The 20,719-nt window shown below is 39.3% G+C and overlaps 1 protein-coding gene across 1 annotated transcript in view; it reads right to left on the reverse strand.

Annotated features, from left to right (window-relative positions):
* Positions 1–10,966: 10,966 nt before the first annotated feature.
* Positions 10,967–20,719, reverse strand: part of map3k3 (mitogen-activated protein kinase kinase kinase 3) — a 31,082-nt gene continuing 21,329 nt past the window's right edge. The window contains exons 10-17 of the mRNA XM_036147740.1: positions 19,837–19,904; positions 19,477–19,572; positions 19,207–19,368; positions 17,071–17,219; positions 16,203–16,334; positions 13,287–13,416; positions 12,996–13,173; positions 10,967–11,363 (exon numbers count right to left, since the gene is read on the reverse strand). Of these exons, the coding sequence (XP_036003633.1) occupies positions 11,135–11,363; positions 12,996–13,173; positions 13,287–13,416; positions 16,203–16,334; positions 17,071–17,219; positions 19,207–19,368; positions 19,477–19,572; positions 19,837–19,904 (1,144 nt within the window). The 3' untranslated portion in view covers positions 10,967–11,134. The remainder of the gene's footprint in view (positions 11,364–12,995; positions 13,174–13,286; positions 13,417–16,202; positions 16,335–17,070; positions 17,220–19,206; positions 19,369–19,476; positions 19,573–19,836; positions 19,905–20,719) is intronic.

Genomic DNA, 20,719 nt, shown 5'->3' on the forward strand with positions numbered 1-20,719 from the left:
TGCCGTAATGTTGCCATAATTATAAATAAAAAGTTTGGATCTGGTAGAGCCACCAGGACTGGTTGGCCAAATCTTTCTATAAATGCACTTCAGGGGCCATACAAAGTCAGTACACGGGCCGCAAATGGCCCCCGGGCCACACTTTGGACACACCTGATCTAGGCAGAAGACAAAAACACTGACTTATAAATAAGATAAAGATAATAAATGAGCAGAAATGCGTAATTTAAACCCCTTGCGCTTTCTCAAATAACAAAGAAATGGTTAGTCAGTCTGAGGTAAATGGTTTACAAATGTCAAGACAAATAAAAATGTTAAAATAATGGTACTTAATTGAATCCACGCCTTCATTCAGATACTCCTAAATAAATGCACAGTGCCACCAATTGCAGGTAGAAACTGCTTGACTGCTAAATATTCTAAAATAAAAGTCTTTTAGGTGAAGGCCTTGGAAGTTTTTATTAAAACGATTGTGAACAAACACCAACAGGAAGATAAAACAGCCGACAAGTCAGAGATAAAGTTAAGGAGAAGCATAAAGAAGGGTTGGGTTAGAAATCATGGTATGAACATCTCACAGGGGCTGTTTTAAACCATCGTCAGAGAATACAAACAAAGACATGGTCTTTTACCTTGGTATAAAATCTGAGAAGCGCCCTTAATAACTCTGGAGGAGCTGCAGAGTTTCAAGAACCGGTTGACAGGACAGCTATTTGTTGTTTGTCGATAAATCGGGACTTAATAGAAGAAGAAAACTAAAATAAAGTCGTAAGAAATCCAATTTGCAGTTTGCTGCAAGCCATGCAGGCAACACATAAATAGATGATCTAGACCAGCGACCCTCAAACTGGGGTCCCTGGACCCCGGGGGTCCACGAACCACGGGTTGGGGGTCCGTGAAAAGCATGTTGTTGGGAATGAGGATCTAATCTCCACCAATTTTAAAAACATACATAATGCCTAATGTATTTCACAGGACAAAAATCTGTTTAAAAATACTTTTAGCATGAGGACTCTAAAGGTTTTTTTTTTTACCGATGCTAAGGGGTCCCTGGCCACGAAAGTTTGAGCACCCCTGATCTAGATCAGGGGTGCTCAAATTTTTCCGCCTGCAGCCCCCAAAATAATGGGGCCAGAGACTGGCGACGCCCTTTGAGCAGGTTGGATTTGTTTTCCTTTTTTGGGGTTAAAATACGAGAATAAAATCATGAAACTATTAGAATAAAGTAGTATATTTATGAGAATTTTTACAAAAAAGTGCAGCTTTGCCTCTGTGTTAAAATGAGGAATGTTGAGCATCTTGCAACGTTATAATTTGGCATCAGTTTTACCAATCCAGAAATACTAAATTCTTTTAGCACATTAGCATCAAATCATCCTGCAACCTCCAGGGGGGTTCGAACCCCAACTTTGGGAACCCCTGATCTAGTCAGATAAGATCTAAACTGTTTCATCTATATGCAACTTTATATGTGTGGTGGAAAACTAACTAAAACTACACATAACCTCGATGTACACCATCCCCACTGCTGAACATGGAGGTGGAGGGGAACATGATCAGGAAACACTTTACACAGTAAGTTATACTTTTGTAAAATAACATTAAAATGCGGCAACAGTTCAAATAGCTCCAGTGTATTGAATTATTTAAAATATGTAGAAGGAACGTGTTTAGCTTTGACATTCATTAATCCAGTTAAACTCTTGGTTCTCCCTGTTATTCTCTGTGAAACTAATCAAGAATCCGGAAACACAAGTCTTAATGTCATTATGTAACTATAATGATTCATTTTAAAGACACTGGACACAATAACATACACTGAGTATTTGAGTAAGTACGTTGATTATGGTTGAAGTTTTAAGGTAACAAAATTTAAAAGACTTCATTGGTATGAATCTTTTATGTAAAAAAAACTGTAAGAATATTAAAACTGGTCATTTACATTTTAATTTATGGAATAAATATCATCCAGAAATTGCCAGGCCTGGTCATACCTCCAGCTACACACCCATTTTTGTGCAACCTATCTTTACTTTTGCTTCATGCAGGGAAGAAAAGTAGCAGGTTTTTAAGTGTCTGCTCTTTGTGCGTTAAGTTCAGGTTATTAGACATCCTGCTGGTTCAAGAGGCTGATGGATGGTCAAGCAGGGGGAGGAGGAAAGGTTTGTGGAGTTCAAACTCAATCTGAACTTCAGATTGACTAACTGAGACTGCGTTACAAAACCCTTTTCAGCCACTGCCTTGACAACCACTGGGTTCAGCTCTCTGCAAATCTTTTTCCTGACTGCTTTCGTCCAGAGCACATTTTAGAAATAAGACTGTGACCAAATGTCTTTTTTTTTTTTTTTTTGCATGTCCCACAGCACAAAAACAGAAGATTATAGACCAGCACAACAGAAGGAAAGATGTTGCAAAAAGCAGAAAGTACTTTTGGTTGTCAGTCGGTTAAATTCAGGGGAGCACTCAGAGGAAAACTTAATCTTACAATACTGGATTCACCTTTTCCCACTTTTCTTTCATTCCTGTTGGTCATTTTCTTCTCCATTTTTTTTAAATACCATTTTTGTCAACCAGATAATGTGACTAAATTCTTATTGCATTGGGTCTAAATACCAGACGTGGAACCAAGTCATTGTTTTGTAAGTTCCAACTCAAGTCTGAAGCCTGAAACTTCTAATTTCATGTCGTTTCGAGTCCTTAGTAATGTTGAAATACATGTTAAATGTAAATAATAGAGCATGTGTTCTTTTTAAATCAGTATTTATCTCAAAATGTGATCAAACCGATGCAACAGACCTTACAAAACAGTAAAATTAAACTTATAGCGTCAAGAACAGCCCTCCTTTCAACCATAGTTCCAGAATATTCAGTGAAAAATGCAAAAGCAGAAACTCATATTCAGACCCAAATGAAATGGAGCATTTTCGTCCATAGCTTTTTTTCTTTTCCATTTTTAAAATCTGGTTATTTTTGATTGGCTTTGCTGCATCTCACGCACACATACGTACAGAGTGGGCAAAGAGAGAACGCTCTGTTTGTAGATACTGACAGAGTGAAATAAATTAATGGGTCATACTTTTTAAATGATAGATGTCTTAAGCTTTATGTTTTGGGTAAAATATCAAGTCTTTTCAAGCAAACAGGTTCAAGTCCAAGTCAATTCACAAGTCTCTGAACAAGTCAAATCTAAAGTCATAAAATAAATGACTCGAATCCAGGTCATGTCACCTCTACTAAATACACAAAATTTAAGAGCAGAAATCTGAAAGCTGACTGTTCATCTAAATTAAAAGTAAAGCTTTTTCCTGGACAAATAACAATAAAGCCTGCAGTATGAGTGGCTATATTTATACAAACTGCAGCAAAGACGACTTCGGTTGTGCTGCAAGCAGTAAAAACACAACAGCAGTGCAACAAAAAGGATTTCTTTCAGTCATAAAGTCACTCCCATTGTTCCGGGCAGCCAGTGAATAAAGCCTCCTTTGATTTTACTATCTGGCCCAGAGTGCTGACGCTGTAAAAGAAGGAAAAACAACAACACAGTGTCTTGAATCCCAATTGGTTTTCTGTTAATGGAGGTTAAACAAGATGGCACAGTAAGTCTGGCAGAGATTTGTTGACTCAAAAGGCTCCATCTCCAAGGATTAATGGCACGGTTGCATCATCACGCTGACACTAATTGTTTGGGCTCGGAGGATTTTTCAGACAATCGCCGCTGTTGCCTTAGATCTGGTCACTGAGGTAATTTCTCCTGATAATTAAGCATTCAAACATACAGTCTGCTGCTTCTCCCTGCCTCCCTGAAGCTGGAGTCACAGAGGAGCCAAGTCAAACAGCCGACTGATGTATTCGTTTCGGGGAGGACGTCTAATCTCCAGGACAAACCGCGAAAAGGGAGGTGTAAGGCAGAATCGTAATGGCGACGGAGTAAAAGCTAATCCCAGGCCTGGAAGACCTTACGGCCAATTACGTTTGACTGTTGTGGCATTTTACGCTCTAAAATAACCACCGTGACCCTCTGAGGTGCCATACTTCAACGTCAGCGTTGTTTGAATGTACACGACCACATACCAAACCGAATCCTGGCCAACAAGCTGTAAACAGCCCTGCCTTGGCTCCGCCTTCCTCAATATACCAAGGCCAGACATGCAATTAATTAAATACAGGAAAAAAAGCCTTGAAACAGGGTTCTTTTTATTTTATTTTTTTTATCCATGTTAGTCGCTATGACTTTGGCAAAAACAGGTCGCAACACATATTTGGTAGATATTATCGCTTTTGTTGGAAATGTGCAAAACCATGTGGGTGCCACATTATAATAAGGCTCCCCTTATAGATGGCTGATAAATAGTTTTTAGATATGTTACAAATTAATCCGTTAACACGTTATAACTCATCTACAAGTTTTTATTATGCATTAATTGAGGGCAAGCAGGAGACGAAACTGACTGCTTTGTGCTTCGAAGAGCAAAGTTTGAAATGTTAAATATAAGCAACTCTAGATTAAATATATAGTTGAATGGATTAGGTAAACTATTTAGCAAGAAATCGGCCAGTTTTGTCTCTTGCTCGCTCTTAATTAATGCAAAATAAACACTTATGAATGAGTTATAAAGTTTTACAGATTAATAACATATCTATAAACTATTTATTACCCATCTACAAGGGGATCCCTATTGTAAAGTGGCCCCACGATGGGTACAAGTTCTATAGCTGTATGAAATAAAGTTAAATCAGACACCTCACACTGAACTGTTTACATACACATATTCCGTGAAGAGTATATAATAAATTACGATTAGGCGTCTTTACCCACTCCATATCTGTGCTGTTCAACATGTCATGGAGTGATTAATGTCTCCGACCTCTGAACATGGTTTAAGCATGACTTTGGAGACCAAGGGTGGATGCTGGGCATTGAGAGGAAGCAGCAGCAGAATGAAGCAGGAAGACTGCGGCAGATTGGTGAAGGAATGTCTGATATGATGTGTGGAGTCTGTGGATGACTGCCTGCACACTGGAAGGGGTCTCCCCATTATTATTATTATTATTATTATTATTATTATTATTATTATATTATTATTATATTCTGTTTGGTGTTGCTGTTTTGCGTCTAATAGAAAGGAAGTTAAATTGCCTCCAATACCTAACACATAGTAAATGTTAAATTATATTAAAATAAACCAATAAACACCTGATACTCAGATTAGTTATTCCCACACTTCTCCCTGGTGCAAACTACAGTGAGATTCTAGACGTCTTCCTTCTTTAAAACACTTGATATCAACGCTGAGTCAATAACTGTAGCGCATCATGGTAAACTCTTACCAAGGACCAATGTTGGGAAATATTTTCTAAACTATTCAATTTAATTAGATTTTATTTATATAGCGCCATTTCATCATCTCAAGGCTCTTTCCAAAGTCAGACTCCATCAGATCCTCCAAACAGGTTGGTCAGAAAGTTTCCTCTCTAAGGAAACCCAGCAGGTTGCATCAAGTCTCTCCAAGCAGCATTCACTCCTCCTGAAAGAGCGTAGAGCCACAGTGGACAGTCGTCTGCATTGTTGATGGCTTTGCAGCAATCCCTCATACTGAGCATGCATGAAGCGACAGTGGGGAGGAAAACTACCCTTTAACAGGGAGGAGAACCTCCAGCAGAACCAGAACCAGGCTCAGTGTGAACGCTCATCTGCCTCCACCCACTGGGGGTTAGAGAAGACAGAGCAGAGACACAGAAAGCACAGAAGCTCACATTGACCCAGGAGTACTTTCTATGTTAGATGGTGATAGCAGATGGTCTCCTCTGGATGATGTCACAGCTAACAGAAAACCAGACCAGGTGTACCTTCTATAAAGAGAAAAATGACAGAACAAAAAGGTAAAAGTAAAAAAAAAAAAAAAAATCAATGCAAATTGGAAAACAGTAGGAGAACTCAGCAGAGTGAGAGAAATAGACCCTGATGTCCTGCAGCAGCCTAAGCCTATAGCATCATAACTATAGAGATAGCTCAGGGTAACATGAGCCACTCTAACTATTAGCTTTGTCAAAAAGGAAAGTTTTAAGATTAGTCTTAAAAGTAGACGGGGTGTCTGCCTCACGGACCAAAACTGGGAGTTGGTTCCACAGGAGAGGAGCCTGATAGCTAAAGGATCTGCCTCCCATTCTACTTTTAGAGACTCTAGGAACCACCAGCAGACCTGCAGTCTGAGAGCGAAGTGCTCTGTTAGGAACATACGGGGTAATCAGTAAAGTACAAATCTGTTTTTTTATCCAGTCGATCATCTTAAACTTTGTTTTTGTTTCCCAAATTAGAAACTTTGGACCTATACAGAGCTGTAATATTTAACGCACATATGTAGGTGTGAAAATATAATGTAAAGACCAACTAAGAAGATTTGTTTGCTTGGACCCTTGTGAACATGAGCGTGTGTGTATCATTTTTTTATTTTTTAATCAATCACTGGTTCTGATTGTCTCGATGTCTGAGATGGACTTCTACAGACTTCACAGGTGTTTATTTAATCCTCAAATCTCCAGTGCTGCATGACACTGAAGGGCTATTATAAAAAAATGAAGCGGGCTTAACTGGAACAGACGAGCCGGCTGTATGAGTCAGCACCAGCAGGTCCAAACAGAGCGCAGCCACAAAGAGGGCTGCAGAGAGCCAGTTTAGGCCCGATGCTCCAGTCTGCCTGTCAGCAGGAATGCTGGGGGGCCCAAACAGACCAGCATACCGGACACCGACGCCACACTTCCAAGCACGGCTTTTCAGCCCCGGCCCCCGTCAGGACCCCCCGTCTCAAGCAGAATTTGAACTTCGGGGACCGCTTCGTGTCCAGCTCACATCACACGGCACCACCAGCGTCTTGTTTTATGGTTAACTCATGAGGACGATGCTTGACAATCACACCAGTTCCTTAACGTTGTTCAGTGAACGATAATACTTCAGAAGGTGCTAGCTATAAATAAGTTGTGAAGATTGTGTTTTTTTTTTCTCTTCCTTAGCTGCAGATTTAGGAAACAAAAGCCAAGTTTGTTTGTTTGCTTGCATCTAAAAGTAATAAAGATAAATTGTGGTAAAATAGGTTTGTTTTCAAACAGCATGACACATAAACCCCTATTGTAACAATCAATCTTGACCTTTAAAAAAAACTTTTCCTTTTTTTAAATGATTTAAATCTGTTTACATTGGGTTGCTTTTTTTGGGGGGGGGGGGGGGGTCCATTGCTATGTTTTTTTTGTACTATACTATAGGTGCATGCCACCAAAATGTACATAAAGATGCCAAAGAGACATCCTTATGTCTTTATAATCTATTTGCACTTCTTCCTCGTTATTTCTCATTAAATCTTTTCACATACCGTAAATTTTTCCAAAGCAAAAATCACTGAGCTACAACTATTTCTCTTTGGCCGTTGCTATTCATTAGAACCCCTCCTCGTTTGGTCATATTTACTTTACATAACCGAGACTAAACTTTCTCCACCAAGTGCCACTAAAGTCAGCCCAGGTGCCGCAGTTTGTCTGTTTAATTACATTATTTTTTGGCAATAACTGAATTGGGCGTTTTAAAATTTGCTAGCATTTAGTCAGTTCTTTGCTCATTACCCGATCGATTTTGGTCCATTTATAATTGTAAGTAGACAGACGTTCTTGTTCTCCAGGTTCCCTGAAGGTCTTTTTCTTTGAACTTTGGCATCTTCTCCCCTGTTTCTAATCAATGTAGGCATAAAAGGCTCCCAGTGTTTAAGGACTTCTTAGCACATTATAACACTGTAACACACAACGCCATCCTATAATAGTGCTAGATATGCCTTTGGGGTTAAATGCATAATCTACCTCACTTTCTTCATATCTTTTTAACTTCTTTAGGTTATTATTGAACGGCCATAAGCTATTCCCGTCGGTGTTTTATTACAAAAGTAACAAAATGAATCCCCACAAAGAACAACCCCATTAAGACAATGAAGAGAAAGGGTCTCTTTGTTTGTTACAGTCTGTTTTCCACATGCACGGGCAGACACGGCCATAAAAATCCCTTCTTCCTGTGACTGCCTCCTGCTTTTCCACATTTAAAAGACCGAGGAAGTAAAGAGAGAGGAAGACTAAAAGAGGGCGCGAGAGGAAGAAAAGAAACGGCACATCCATCAGGCAGCTTCTCTCTGCCAACAGCGAGCTCAGACACTCGGTCTCCGCTTTACTTTCATTCGGCCTGGACAACGAAAAGCCGTCTAAATGTTGTCAACCGTTTAAAAAATACAGACAACAGAAAGCATATTTTCAAACTGTATTGGTTTTTGGAAGAAGTCATGACACGTACATATACATTCAAAAAACAACAAAAAGGTTTTCTAGCAGTAAAATAAGTTTGATACATTCGACTTTGCACTGCAAGTCTTGTCCTGAAACATTACACATTTTCCATCTGGATATGTAGAAAGATTTCTAACAACTAGCTTGCATTCATTTGTCCATCCCAGGATTGCCTTAATTAAATAAAAGACTCATTTTAAACGTCAAACATTATTTAGCTGCCTTTAAAGCTCTAGCAGCCCCATATGTGTATATATTTAATGCTGGACATGTCGTCTGAACCCTGGGGAAAACAAAGTCGTCGTGTGGGTTGGGCAGCGAAATCGGACATCCAGCGCCGGCTCCGCTCCAGGTTGTCTTTGGCTCGCTCGCACGCCTACGTCAGCTTTTAACAACCCTGAAAAACCCACGTTTCAAATGAGGCCTGGTACGGTTTACGAGGCGACAGCAGCACTTTTCTACGTGGAAGTTGTGACGGAGGGAGGAAGACTCCACATCAGGTCATTTCAGGAACGGCGATGCGTTTAACGTGAAGTCGGAGGGAACCCAGAGGTGCATAAAGCCGTTTAGAAGGAAACAATTTTCTGCAAAATGTCAAGGAATGTCCGCATTTCGTTCAGGCTGCCAGACAGCAGCAGGTAGAGAGAGCAAAACCCGAGCAGATAACAGAAAGGCTGAATGTAATTCAGCAAAGTTTCTGGGTTCTCCTCTTTCCTTTTTATATTTTGGAAGTCTTATAGTTAAGGTAAGGCACTGTATTCTCTAATTAATACACAAAAAAGTTGTTTGAGTCATGCTAGCTGTGCTAACTACCCTAATCCCTACCATGAGACGGTGCTTCAAGTAGTTTAAAATGCAAACTTTCTAAAAAAAAAAAAAAAAATAGTGTCTTTGTTTTAAAATATCTGCTCTCTAACACCGAGCACAATGTCGCCTCTGCTTCTAATACAGATAACTAACAACTGCTTACAGCTGGACAGTTAGAAAAGTATATTTAATGCTAGATTCTTAATAACGTGAAAACAGAATTGGTTGGTATAATTTTTAACTGCAGGTCAGTAATCAGGCCGGTCTGATTGGTGCATCTTTAATCGTCAGCGAAACATTTTTTTTCTTCTTGTAATGCCAATCGTAGGGTGCGTTTTATTTGTTGTTTTTGCACTGGAGCAGGAGCCAAGCAGCCAGAGTTCGTTTCCCCACCCAAGGTCTAAGTTTTAACATGCAATCCTGAAACGTCTGCAAACCAGCTGCTTCCTATGATTTTCTTTGAACAGAGCTAAAGCGTTAAAAAGTATCAACAGATTTGATACAGTCAAAAATATAAAAATAGATATTTATAGATATGCGTCTTTCCTTATAATATGTGACTTTGATGTTGTGGGGCTATAAATATAAAAGTAAAAACCATTTTCACATTTGAAGTAAAAACAATTAATAAAAAAAAAAAAACTAAATTTGAACAAAGCCCTACAAAATCCAGTTATCAAAAAAAGTGCATCTGATTGAAAATGATCCTAAGGAAAGGATTATCAGTCAATAATGTTTGGGCCAGACACACAGTGAAGACAAAAAAAAATATATAAACTTTTGTTTTTTAAGTTTGCACAAAACTAAAAGTATCTTTTTTTTTTAAATGTAACATTTTCATACATTTTGGCAGCTTGGCAGACAGTAAATACTGAAGAGCTGCAGTCAGAGACGCTCTAACTCAGGCCTGCACACAAACACCGGCCCCAATATACTTATTTTTCCTTAATCTATTTGAAAGATTAAAAGGTTTGATTCAGTAGGATGAACAAAAGGATGTTCTAAAAAGTGCTGAAACATTTTTTTTCTTCCAAATTGGATAATTTATAGCGACTCTATGGCGTTACTTCCCTGTAACATCTATAAAAATAATCAGTTGTTTAACTGGCAAACTGGAAAAATTAATCATTTGATCCTTTTCTGGAATTACTCTAAGGTAAAAAAGTAAAGAATACTATATCTATGAATATCTCATTTATTTATCCTAGACATTGGCATTTATTTTATACCAAAACCTTAAGTCTGAAGCCGTTATCAGATAAAAAATAATGTTTCTGTTGTCACTATTAAAAAGATCCAGCCTTGCTTATTTTAAGCGAGGCTACCCACAGTTAGAAGGTTTGGGAAGGGTGTTATGTCTACAGAAATGTAATAATAATTCACAGAATTAATTACTGGTCCCACTAGCTTTGATGCATGACCCCTTTAACACACAAAAAAGAGCTTACCGGGTCTAATACCTTGATATGTGTTGATCTGGAGAGGCTGAAAACAAGAAAATGTGAAGTAGCTTAAAGAACCACCTGTAGTCTGCAGACATTGTGTAAAAAAACCTCTTTGGCACACTCGAAGTTTAAGCCCGCCGCAGGTTCAAAACAGTGCACAGCTTTGTGGTTGTATGTTGGACAATTTAAGGACGGCATGCATATTTTTTTTTAAAAAATGCAAAAGAAATGAATGTAAACAAGAATGGTCAAAACAGTTGCATGAACCGTGACTTGATGATGCTTCCTCTGAAGTGAGTTTTTTTTTTTTTTTTTGTGAAAATGAGCAGACTTGATAAGTAAATCTGTGTTTCCCCCTGGTGGACACTCTTGGAACAGCACATGCTGGCACTAAAATTTCAGTTTTCTCAGTTCCTGTGCGTGAAGGCTGGGTCTCCTTTGAAGCATATGATGGTGAAGGAGGATCAGTGCACTTAGCACCGCCGTCACTCACAGGTCTGCGCTTTGCTCGGCGAGGCGCCGGTGCAACGCCCGCCCGCGGCGACAGTTCAGGACCGCGGCACATCTCAGCACTGTATCTGGGAGAAAGGATGCCTGAGCAGCTCCTCTGCACTCGGCCTGTGTTTGGCCTCCACGAAGATGCAGCGGATAAAGTCCCGCGTCTGGTCAGAGACACGTGGGGGGAGCAGCGGATTGGTGGGCTGGGTGGCGATCTTGAATATCGCCGCCATGGCCTCAAATTCTGCCCACGGAGGCTTTTCTGTGAGCATCTCAACCACGGTGCAACCGAGGCTCCTGCAAGAGAGAAAAAAAGAAAAAAAAAGACGTGCAAAGTTGTTACCGCTGCAGTGTGACAAGCAGAAACAAAGATCACATATTTCATCTGAATACCACAACACCAACGTTATGAAGGAATGCCTTTGGTTCAGGGTTCATGCAGGGAACTTCTTTTAACTGTTGGGAGGGAAACAGCGCTCTGGGCCAACAACAAGCTGAGGATACCAGATCTGTAATGACTTGTCTGACTGGCAATCGGTTAATCATGTCAGCAGAATGCAGAACGGCACACTATTTCTAAGTTACTATTTCCAGGGACATAAACAAATGACCGAGACTCTTTCCACGCATGTTTCGACCTGCCATCGCTCTGTTTTCGATCTGTGTTCTCAGCAGGTCGGGGGGAATTTAGACCTCTCTGTTTATTTCACACGTTACTGTTTTTACTGTAAAGAAGCCAGATAAAACGATGATGTTTCATGTTTTTTTGTCCTTTTAATGCAGAAACGCTAAAATCCAAGTGTCTTGTTGCATGTGCTTCTCAACCTTCATGGAGAACCCCTACGAGAAATAAATTTAAGTGCTGCGTAAAAGATGACAAAACAGAATTACACAGCTCTCTGTCCGTCTCTGTCGGGAGGACAGAGTAGCTGGACTACACTGTCCTATTTCTGACAAAGCCAAAATAAACATAACTTTTATATTGAATTAACTTACTAGGTTTATTGTTGCTAACGCAGACCGCCTTACATGAATGCACTTCTAGTTTCTACATTACAGTCAGGCAGTCTTGTAGACAGCTCAGGGGTCCTATCAGGTAGTGACACAGTGTACCATAATACTCTGAATATCCATTGAGATGAGCGGCTTTGTTGCCAACTAAAGTCATACATTACATATTTTAACAGATCTTTGAGAGCATTGTACCAAATAAAATCAGTCAGTAAGCACAACGATAATCAGATATAAGGCGCACTATAAATATTGTAGAAGATTTAAGTATTTTAAGTGCGCCTTATAGTCCTACAAATATGGTAATGTTTAAAAAAAAAAAAATTCCTCAATATTAGTTACATTTTACTGGGATTTCATATCAAAATAAAGTAGACCGAATAATAATGAGATGACACCGTCCTCTCCCTAAAAGAAAAGTTAAGGGCAATGAGTGCGACAAAGAGAGCTTTAGTAAGTCTGGAGTTTAAAAAAAACAATGGAAACAACTCTTAACTTTGCTTTTAGTTTCTTTTTTTTTTCCATGTTCTATTTTGTTTCTGCATTTTATTCCTACTTGCTTTCTCTGTTTTTGTCTTGTATTTTAATCATGTAAAGCACTTTGCATTGTCCCTGTACTGAAATGTGCTATACAAATAAATTTTCCTTGCCTTGCCTTGCCTTGACAAACCTGAAAGTAGAAACATTTATCCAATATAACTTCTATATAATTAAGTACCATTGATTACTACAACATCATTGGTCTCTGTTAAGCCTGACATCCAACGAATGCGTCGCAGCATAAGAAATGTTTAACAGCCGCAAACTTCCAACGTCTCAGTTTCTGTTCTGCCGTTTTAGATGATCAGCTGTGTCTCAATGCTTTTACAATGTGATGACGTCACGCACCGATCGCTTTATCTAAGCCGCACGTCTTACCAGACATCAGCTTTCCTGCCGTAGCCCTCTCCGCTGATCACCTCCGGACTCATCCAGTAGGGGGTGCCGGTCACAGAGCGGATCCCGGTTCCAGACATGCAGATGGTCTGCAGCCTTTTGCTGGCACCAAAATCTCCAAGCTTCACGTTTCCTGCCGAATCCCGCAGGATGTTGGCACCTAAAAAAATAAATAAATAAAAGCAGTTTCAAAAATGATATCTTAGGCTGAGAAGCATTTGATTAACTTCTGAATAACGAAATCTTCAGATCCGTGTGTTTAAACACGACTACCTTTGATGTCTCTGTGCACGATCATGTTACTGTGAAGATAGGACATCCCCTCCAGAATCTGTCTTGTATATTTCCGTGTAACGTTTTCTGTCAGGGCCCCGTAAGCCTTCAGCTGATCTTTGACTGAACCCTGAGGGGAAGAAAGCATTGCTTTAATACAAAAAGTCCTTAATTAACCGAGCTTGAAGAAGCCAGAGAGAGCACCGTGTTCCACAAGTATCGTCACGATCAGTTACAATAAATGTCGACAGTAGCGCAGAAAAATACAGTATATCTTTATAGTTTGAACATTCTAGTATTTTGTGATGTTTCAACCACATTTTTTGCATTTAATTTATTAAAAGGGAAAGGATACATGGATTTTCAGGCTTTTTGCAAAAACAAATTGAAAAGTGTGGCCCTAAATCAAATCTACTGTGCAGATGTACGCATGTATCTTTATTATATAGAATCAAAACATACTAAATAGATGTTTTGGTCGTAATGTGACAAAATGTGAAAACATTTAAGGGTTACGAATCCTTTTAAAATCTAAATATAATAAACCCAAAATTTCACAATAATAATATTCTAATCTACTGTATTTTTCAAACCATTAGGTGCACCGGATTATAAAACGCATTACATATTCCTCCCAAGTGTGTAATACAACTGCGTCCCTCCGACGGGTTCCCAGAAATGTCCCCTATTTCAATTTATCATGATGGAGTAAAAAAAGTTTAGTGCAACATGAGGCATTTAGCCGGTCTTGCCGCCGTCCCAACGTAGTAGAAGAGTTATGCCAAACGCACCTTCCCCGCCCCGTCAGCGTTGTAGTTCAGACAAAACAGACCAAACCCCCAGGCAAAGATTCTGCGCTTAACAAAATTAGAGACGTCCCCAGTTTTCATCAGAGAAATCAAATCTGGTCACCTTACACAGCTTTTTATCCGTCTCTGTGAGGAGGACAGAGTAGCTGGACTACACCGCTCTGTTTCTAACATGAGGCCAAAATAAACGTAACTTTCATATTGAATTAACTTACTACACTGCAAAAACGGGTCAAAAAATAAGTAAAATGTTGTTAAAGTTAGTGTATTTTTCCTTGAGTTGAGCAGGTAAATAAGATTATTTGCCAATGGAATGAGTATTTTGACCCCTAATATAAGATAATTAGACATCCTGCACTTGAAATAAGATGATGGAGATGAGTTGTTCCTATTTTAAGTGCAGAAATGCTAATAGCCGTTATCTGGTTCCTGGTTTATCCCATGCTGCACACGCACAGCGTCGTATTTCAGTTATTATAAATATACACAAAGGGCTTTTTTTTTTTTTTTTTTTTTTAACCAACAAACTGAGCAAAAACAAAGTGTAAAACGGCAAAAATAATAACCAATACGCCGGCAGGTCATTATAATCTTTCAGAAAAACTTTGCATGCAACCAGAGTGAGCTACTGACATAAATTTAAAAAATGTTAAACAACGTTATTATGTACCTTCAAGAAACATTCTTAAAGGAAACTCTTGTTTTTTATTATTTTCTTAATTTAGAATAAAATACTTTTATATTTAAGTTTAAACTGGGATAAGAGCTTCAGTACAAAACATTTACCCTCTGCTATAATCAGATTGTAACGTTGCCTTAGATTGTTTTATTTTTTGCGTGGTTGTTTGGACTAATTAGAGTTTTTGTTGCTTAGCTAAGATCATGCATTGAGGCTGCTGAATGTATTCAGACCATGAAAATGGGTTATTATGGAAGAATAGGACGACGTGCATTTGTCTGTGGACAGAACAACTTACATACCAACGACTCGGACGAACAGCACAAGGATATTGTAGATGCTGTCTAAACAGCTGCAAAGAAGTTCAAATGTGAAAATAGTTACAAAACGCTAATGACTGTCATATGCAAAAGACTCACAGGTCTAATCAAAGGAAATTATTTCCTCATTTTCTCTGTATTGTTTTGAGTTTGCGTTACTTTAGCTGGTGGCTTTCGCTCCTGATGGAGTCATGATCTGAGTTACTGTTTTCTCAACATCTTAACGGGATTCATCCTTGATTCAGCTTCACTTTTTTTTTTTTTTTTTTCTCCCAGTGTCCTGTCTAGCAATGTGGCAATAAAAATTTATATCTTAATGCCAAATAGAGCTCGACAGATTTTACTTTCACAAGTGGAGCAAACAGCTTTCGCCATAATGCTCCGCTTGATTTGTGCGTGTAAATAGCTTTATTGTGATTCCTGCAGGGAGAATTTCAAATTATATGGACACTACAATGGGAAAGTAGGAGAGTAAAAGAAAAACAAGAAGAGAAAAAAAAGAGAAAGAAGAGGTGAAAGAAAGAAGAGATAAAAGGAAGAGAATGATAAAACTTCCTCTGTCTGCTCCATCACCTGGAAAGAGATGCAAAAAGAACAGCACAACCAACAGACATAAAGCAACAGATACAATCGTGTAACACCTTGATACCATTGCTAAATCATATGTATTATTATTTAAGCTGACATGTGTAATGTGATACCTAAAAAAAAAAGTAAAAGAAAGTAAATAAATTAGATTCAGCTTCACTTTAAATCATTTTGGCAGTGTTTAAGTAAGAAAATCACTTAAAACTTTTAATGATCCTTTTTCATCCTAAACATAATTGAGGTCTGTACAAGTACTGGAGAGGAAACATGGTTAATAGGAGTTAGAAAAATAATTGGCAACCTTCTTTAAGCTTTATCCTCTTACTCTTTAATAACTACACTGCCTATGAAAGTATACGATGTCAATTCTGTGTTTGCAGGATACAATTTATAGGATGTTTTATTACTCTTCTGAGCAATGAAACTAAATATCGAGAATGAAGTTTAATTTTAAGCTGCAAAATGAATGACTGCTTCTCACCCCAATTAAACCCGTGATTGCTCGACCACAAAAACTCACCCCTGGCATGAACTCCATGAAGATGGTGAGCGTTTTCTCGTTGTGGTCCCTCAAACAGCCGTAGTACTGGACGATGCGCTCGTGGTGCAGATTTTTCAGAAGCTGGATTTCACACTCCAAAGCACTAACCTCCTGTAATAAAGACATTAGCATGAGCGGAAATTACACACTGGTGGTTAGAAAAATGGACTAAAATTAAGCGTAAAGCTTGCCGGATAGCAGTAATGAGCAGGAATGGAAGACAGGAGCAAACGCAACCATGAACATTTGAACAGCATACTTATTTCTGATCACGACCAAAAAAAATAAAGAAAAAAGCACAGAAGTGAGTCGCTGAAAGCCGATAGCAGAGTTTTCCTAAAGCAGTTCCTGTGTTTACCTCTGAAAATGAGGCCACAGCAGAGACAGAGGACAGAAAGGGAAGTCAAGGAGACACCAAGTAATCCCCAAGTCCCAACACAGAGGCCAGTTTGGAGTAACAACTGATTCGGATCTGCAACGAGCCGGGGGTGGGAGTGGGGGTGTGAAAGGGTGACTGCAGGTCAAGGCAGTACTGACCCTCTATGGCCACTACTCTACTCAGCACCTCGAGGATACAGGAAGTGACAGTGCATGTTTTCTCTTCGGCAAACAGGAAAAGACATTAAAAAGGAAAGAGGGGGATATGAGGGGGGGCGGGAAGATAATCTCTACGATGCATTCCACTTATTCAGTCACTGCATATCCATCCGACGTACCGATGATGTTATTTTGATCAGGAGATAAAACAACGTTCTGGCAACAGCAAAGCAGAAACCTTTAAGCGGAACAATGCATTAAGTGAATTTAGATTTCCATCCCATTCCTGTACACCCAGCGACCAACTCACCTTGCTGGTCTCGGGGCTGTCAGGATCAAACTGGACTTGCTTGGCAGCCAGCTCTCTCCCTGTATCCACATCATAACAGAGGTAAACCTGGCCGAACGCACCCTGGCCTAAAAGCTTCCCCCGACGCCACGTCACCGGGGCACTGGGAGCTGAGAGAAAAAAACAAAACATGTTTCTCACTTGGCAGTCGGATTTTTCAAGTTTTTACACCAACTTTAAATCAAAGTTTAGTCCATTTTTGTTCACTTTAACATGTGAATGTATTCTTCCAGATCCAATCCAACTTTTTTTATAAAGGCACGTAAAATACCTCTGGAGGAGGTTCTCCTCCCTGTTAAAGGGGAGTTTTCCTCTCCACTGTCGCTTCATGCATGCTCAGTATGAGGGATTGCTGCAAAGCCATCAACAATGCAGACGACTGTCCACTGTGGCTCTACGCTCTTTCAGGAGGAGTGAATGCTGCTTGGAGAGACTTGATGCAACCTGCTGGGTTTCCTTAGAGAGGAAACTTTCTCACCAACCTGGAGGATCTGATGGAGTCTGACTTTGTAAAGTGCCTTGAGATGACATGTGTCATGAATTGGCGCTATATAAATAAAATTGAATTGAATTTAAAAAAATATTCCCAGTAAATGCTTCTTTAAAGAACCTCCATGTTAATGAAATGTACAAAGTCTCAATATGTACAATTTTGTCTGATTAAACTGCATCGTCAAGAGCTTTTATTTTAAATAATAAACTGGTTTACATTTGGCTTTAATGTTTTAATGCTTCTCATTTATTTTTAAAAAAAAAACATCACAGCAGTCTGTGGAAATAAATCAAGAGCATTTCTTTTGGGGGGGGGGGGGGGCAAAGATACAGTTAAAGTACAGTTTAGAGCAGGGGTGTCAAACTCATTTTGGTTTAGGGGCCGCATACAGCTTAATCTGATCTCAAGAGGGCCACATGAGTAAACTCATTGCAAGATTAAATAGAACTAATAAACGTGGACTTGTTGTTGATTCTTATGTTAAATTAATTTCACTTTTACACAATATATTATGAATAACCTCAGCGTTTTTAAGAAAATTATGTGCAATTTCAACAATACTTTTACTCAGTTAAACATTTACTTGTGCATTATGCATAAGAACTGATCACAGTGATTATACAATATTGAAAAACATTTATTCACATTTTTTGGAACTTAAAAACACTGTCCTACATGACAAAATACATCACACAGATAAAAATTAAGAAATGATTTAAATTTTTCCACACCTGAAGCTTAATCTGCTAATTAAAACACAGCGCCCCTCGTGGACGATATAGGAACTGCAGATTTTCAATTAAACGAAGTACATGTTTTTTTCAATAATTGTTTTGTCATTCTCTTCCTTTTATCTCCTCTTTCTTTCACCTTTTCTATTTTCATCTTGTTCTTTCTTTGCTCTCCTACTTTCCCATTGTAGTGTCCATATCATTTGAGATATTCCCCGCATGAATCATAATAAAACTATTCACATTCATAAATCAAGCGGAGCACTATGGCAAAAGCAGTTCTGCTCCACTTGTGAAAGTCAAATCTGATGAGCTCTTTTTGGCATTATGACAACAATTATTTGGTATTTTGTCTAGACTACTATTGTATTTAGATTAGAAAATCTTCAAATCACCGGCACTGCAGGGTGTCTTTGGAGATCAAAAGGTCAAAGATTAAGGTATAATTTGCAGTACATACTTTTTTTTCCCTATATCGCTTAAAAGGTATAGTGGACATTTTTTCCCCCCAGCTTTTAGTTCTGGGCGAGATCATCTTATCTATTGGTTGTCTCACAAGCCAATCATTGTGGCGCGCTCGCGTAACGCCAGTGTGCGTGCTAGTTTCCTCATGCTGCACACTTCTAGCGTTTATGTATCCAGTTAGCTTAGCGGTTAGCTTAGCGGTTAGCTTCGATGTTAGCCGTTCATTGTCGCTCCGCTGCTCTTATCGTAAACTTTGAACATGGCTGAAAGTCACAGGAAGCGAACTGTCTTACAAGTTTAAGAAAAGAAGAGGAAGGCCTCAGAAGACAATAATAAGACCAAGGTGGATTTGGGAGATTTTTTCACACCATCCCCCCTGAATATTTTAACAGCCAGATCAGGACTTACACTTGTGGGCAACAGAACGATCATGTGGACGCAGCCTGCCTTGTGCGTCGACCTGCTGCCTGCTGCCCAGACTCTCCTCGCTGCCGTTGAGCGATCGTCTTGAGGGCACCAGAGTAAACAGGTTTCCCTGGGGACGACGGATGCGTGGAAATGTTCGGCGACCTGGAGGATGACAAGGAGAGCAGTCTCTAAGATTAACATAACATGAGAAAGAAAAAAAAAAAAAAAAAAAACAGTCGCTGATGAACGCATCAAAGACACTTGTCTTACCTTCACTGTGGTCTTTGTAATGTAGGGAAACGTGATACCTACGAGGATAGGTGCCTCCCTTCCCTGCTACCTTGTCATACACATGATTTTCTCGGTCTGAAAGCAGATACAATTTAAAGGTCAGCGCGTGTAAGGCGCATGTAAACGGTTTGACCTCGTAGTTCGGATAATTTTTGCTGTACCCTCAGCTTGAAAAACCCTCAGAGTGTTGCCGTAATAAAAAAAACAACAACAGATGATCAGTTAAAGTCAACAACATCAGATGGCTTTCAAAAATAAAACGCTAGCATGTGTGTTGATTTTAGCACCGGCCCTTTCGTGATTAGATCCTAAAGTTAAAACTTTAGATTCGGCTCTCACCTGAGAACTCTTGCCGGTTATCTGGGTAACTCTTGGCTCTGTGCATGCGAGACTTCCTCATTGATGGGCTGCAGGAGATAAAGTAAACCATCATATTAAATCAGCCAAACATTATGGAATTGTAGATGAAAAAGGATTAACGTTTGCATGAAGTGGGATCTTCCTGAGTGGGAGCATGAATAGGACTGGGGAGCGAATCCTGTCGGTACCGCAGGGTACCGATTCACGTAAATCTAACGGTTCCATGTTTCGGTACCTAAACGCCTCACTGTGACACTTTGGGAGTGGAAGAGTGGGCGATTTTCCATGCCGAACATGAACGCAGCATTGCAGTAGCCGCTGCACTGCAAAAACTGGACCAAAAGTAAGTAAAATGTTCTTACAATTAGTGTATTTTTCCTTGATTTGAGCAGGTAAATAAAATGATCTGCCAATAGAATAAGATTTTTGCACTTAAAATAGGAACAATTCATCTCCATGATCTTATTTCCAGTGCAGTATAACTAATTATCTTATTTTAGGGGTCAAAATACTCATTATATTGGCAAATAATCTTATTTACCTGCTCAAATCTAGGACAAAAACACAAATTTTAAGCACACTTTACTTATTTTTAAATCCGTTTTTGCAGTGTGGTCCAGTAAGCAAAGCAAACGCGGCTGATAGAAAGCGGTCAAAAATCTGGCCAAACTTTTCAAAACGCGCTGCAGATTACGCTCGCTGCGATACTTGTGAGCCGAAGTTCAAGGCCAGCGGCGGGAATACTTCTAATCTGAGGAAGTGCCTGGTCACTGCTGCCAATTTAGTGAATTTCCCGCTATATTTGGCGACTTTTCAGACCCATCCAGCGACCTTTTTTTAAAAAAAGCGACTAGCGGAAAAC

Source organism: Fundulus heteroclitus, chromosome 16 (assembly GCF_011125445.2).
Source record: "Fundulus heteroclitus isolate FHET01 chromosome 16, MU-UCD_Fhet_4.1, whole genome shotgun sequence".
Taxonomy (NCBI): Eukaryota; Metazoa; Chordata; class Actinopteri; order Cyprinodontiformes; family Fundulidae; genus Fundulus; species Fundulus heteroclitus.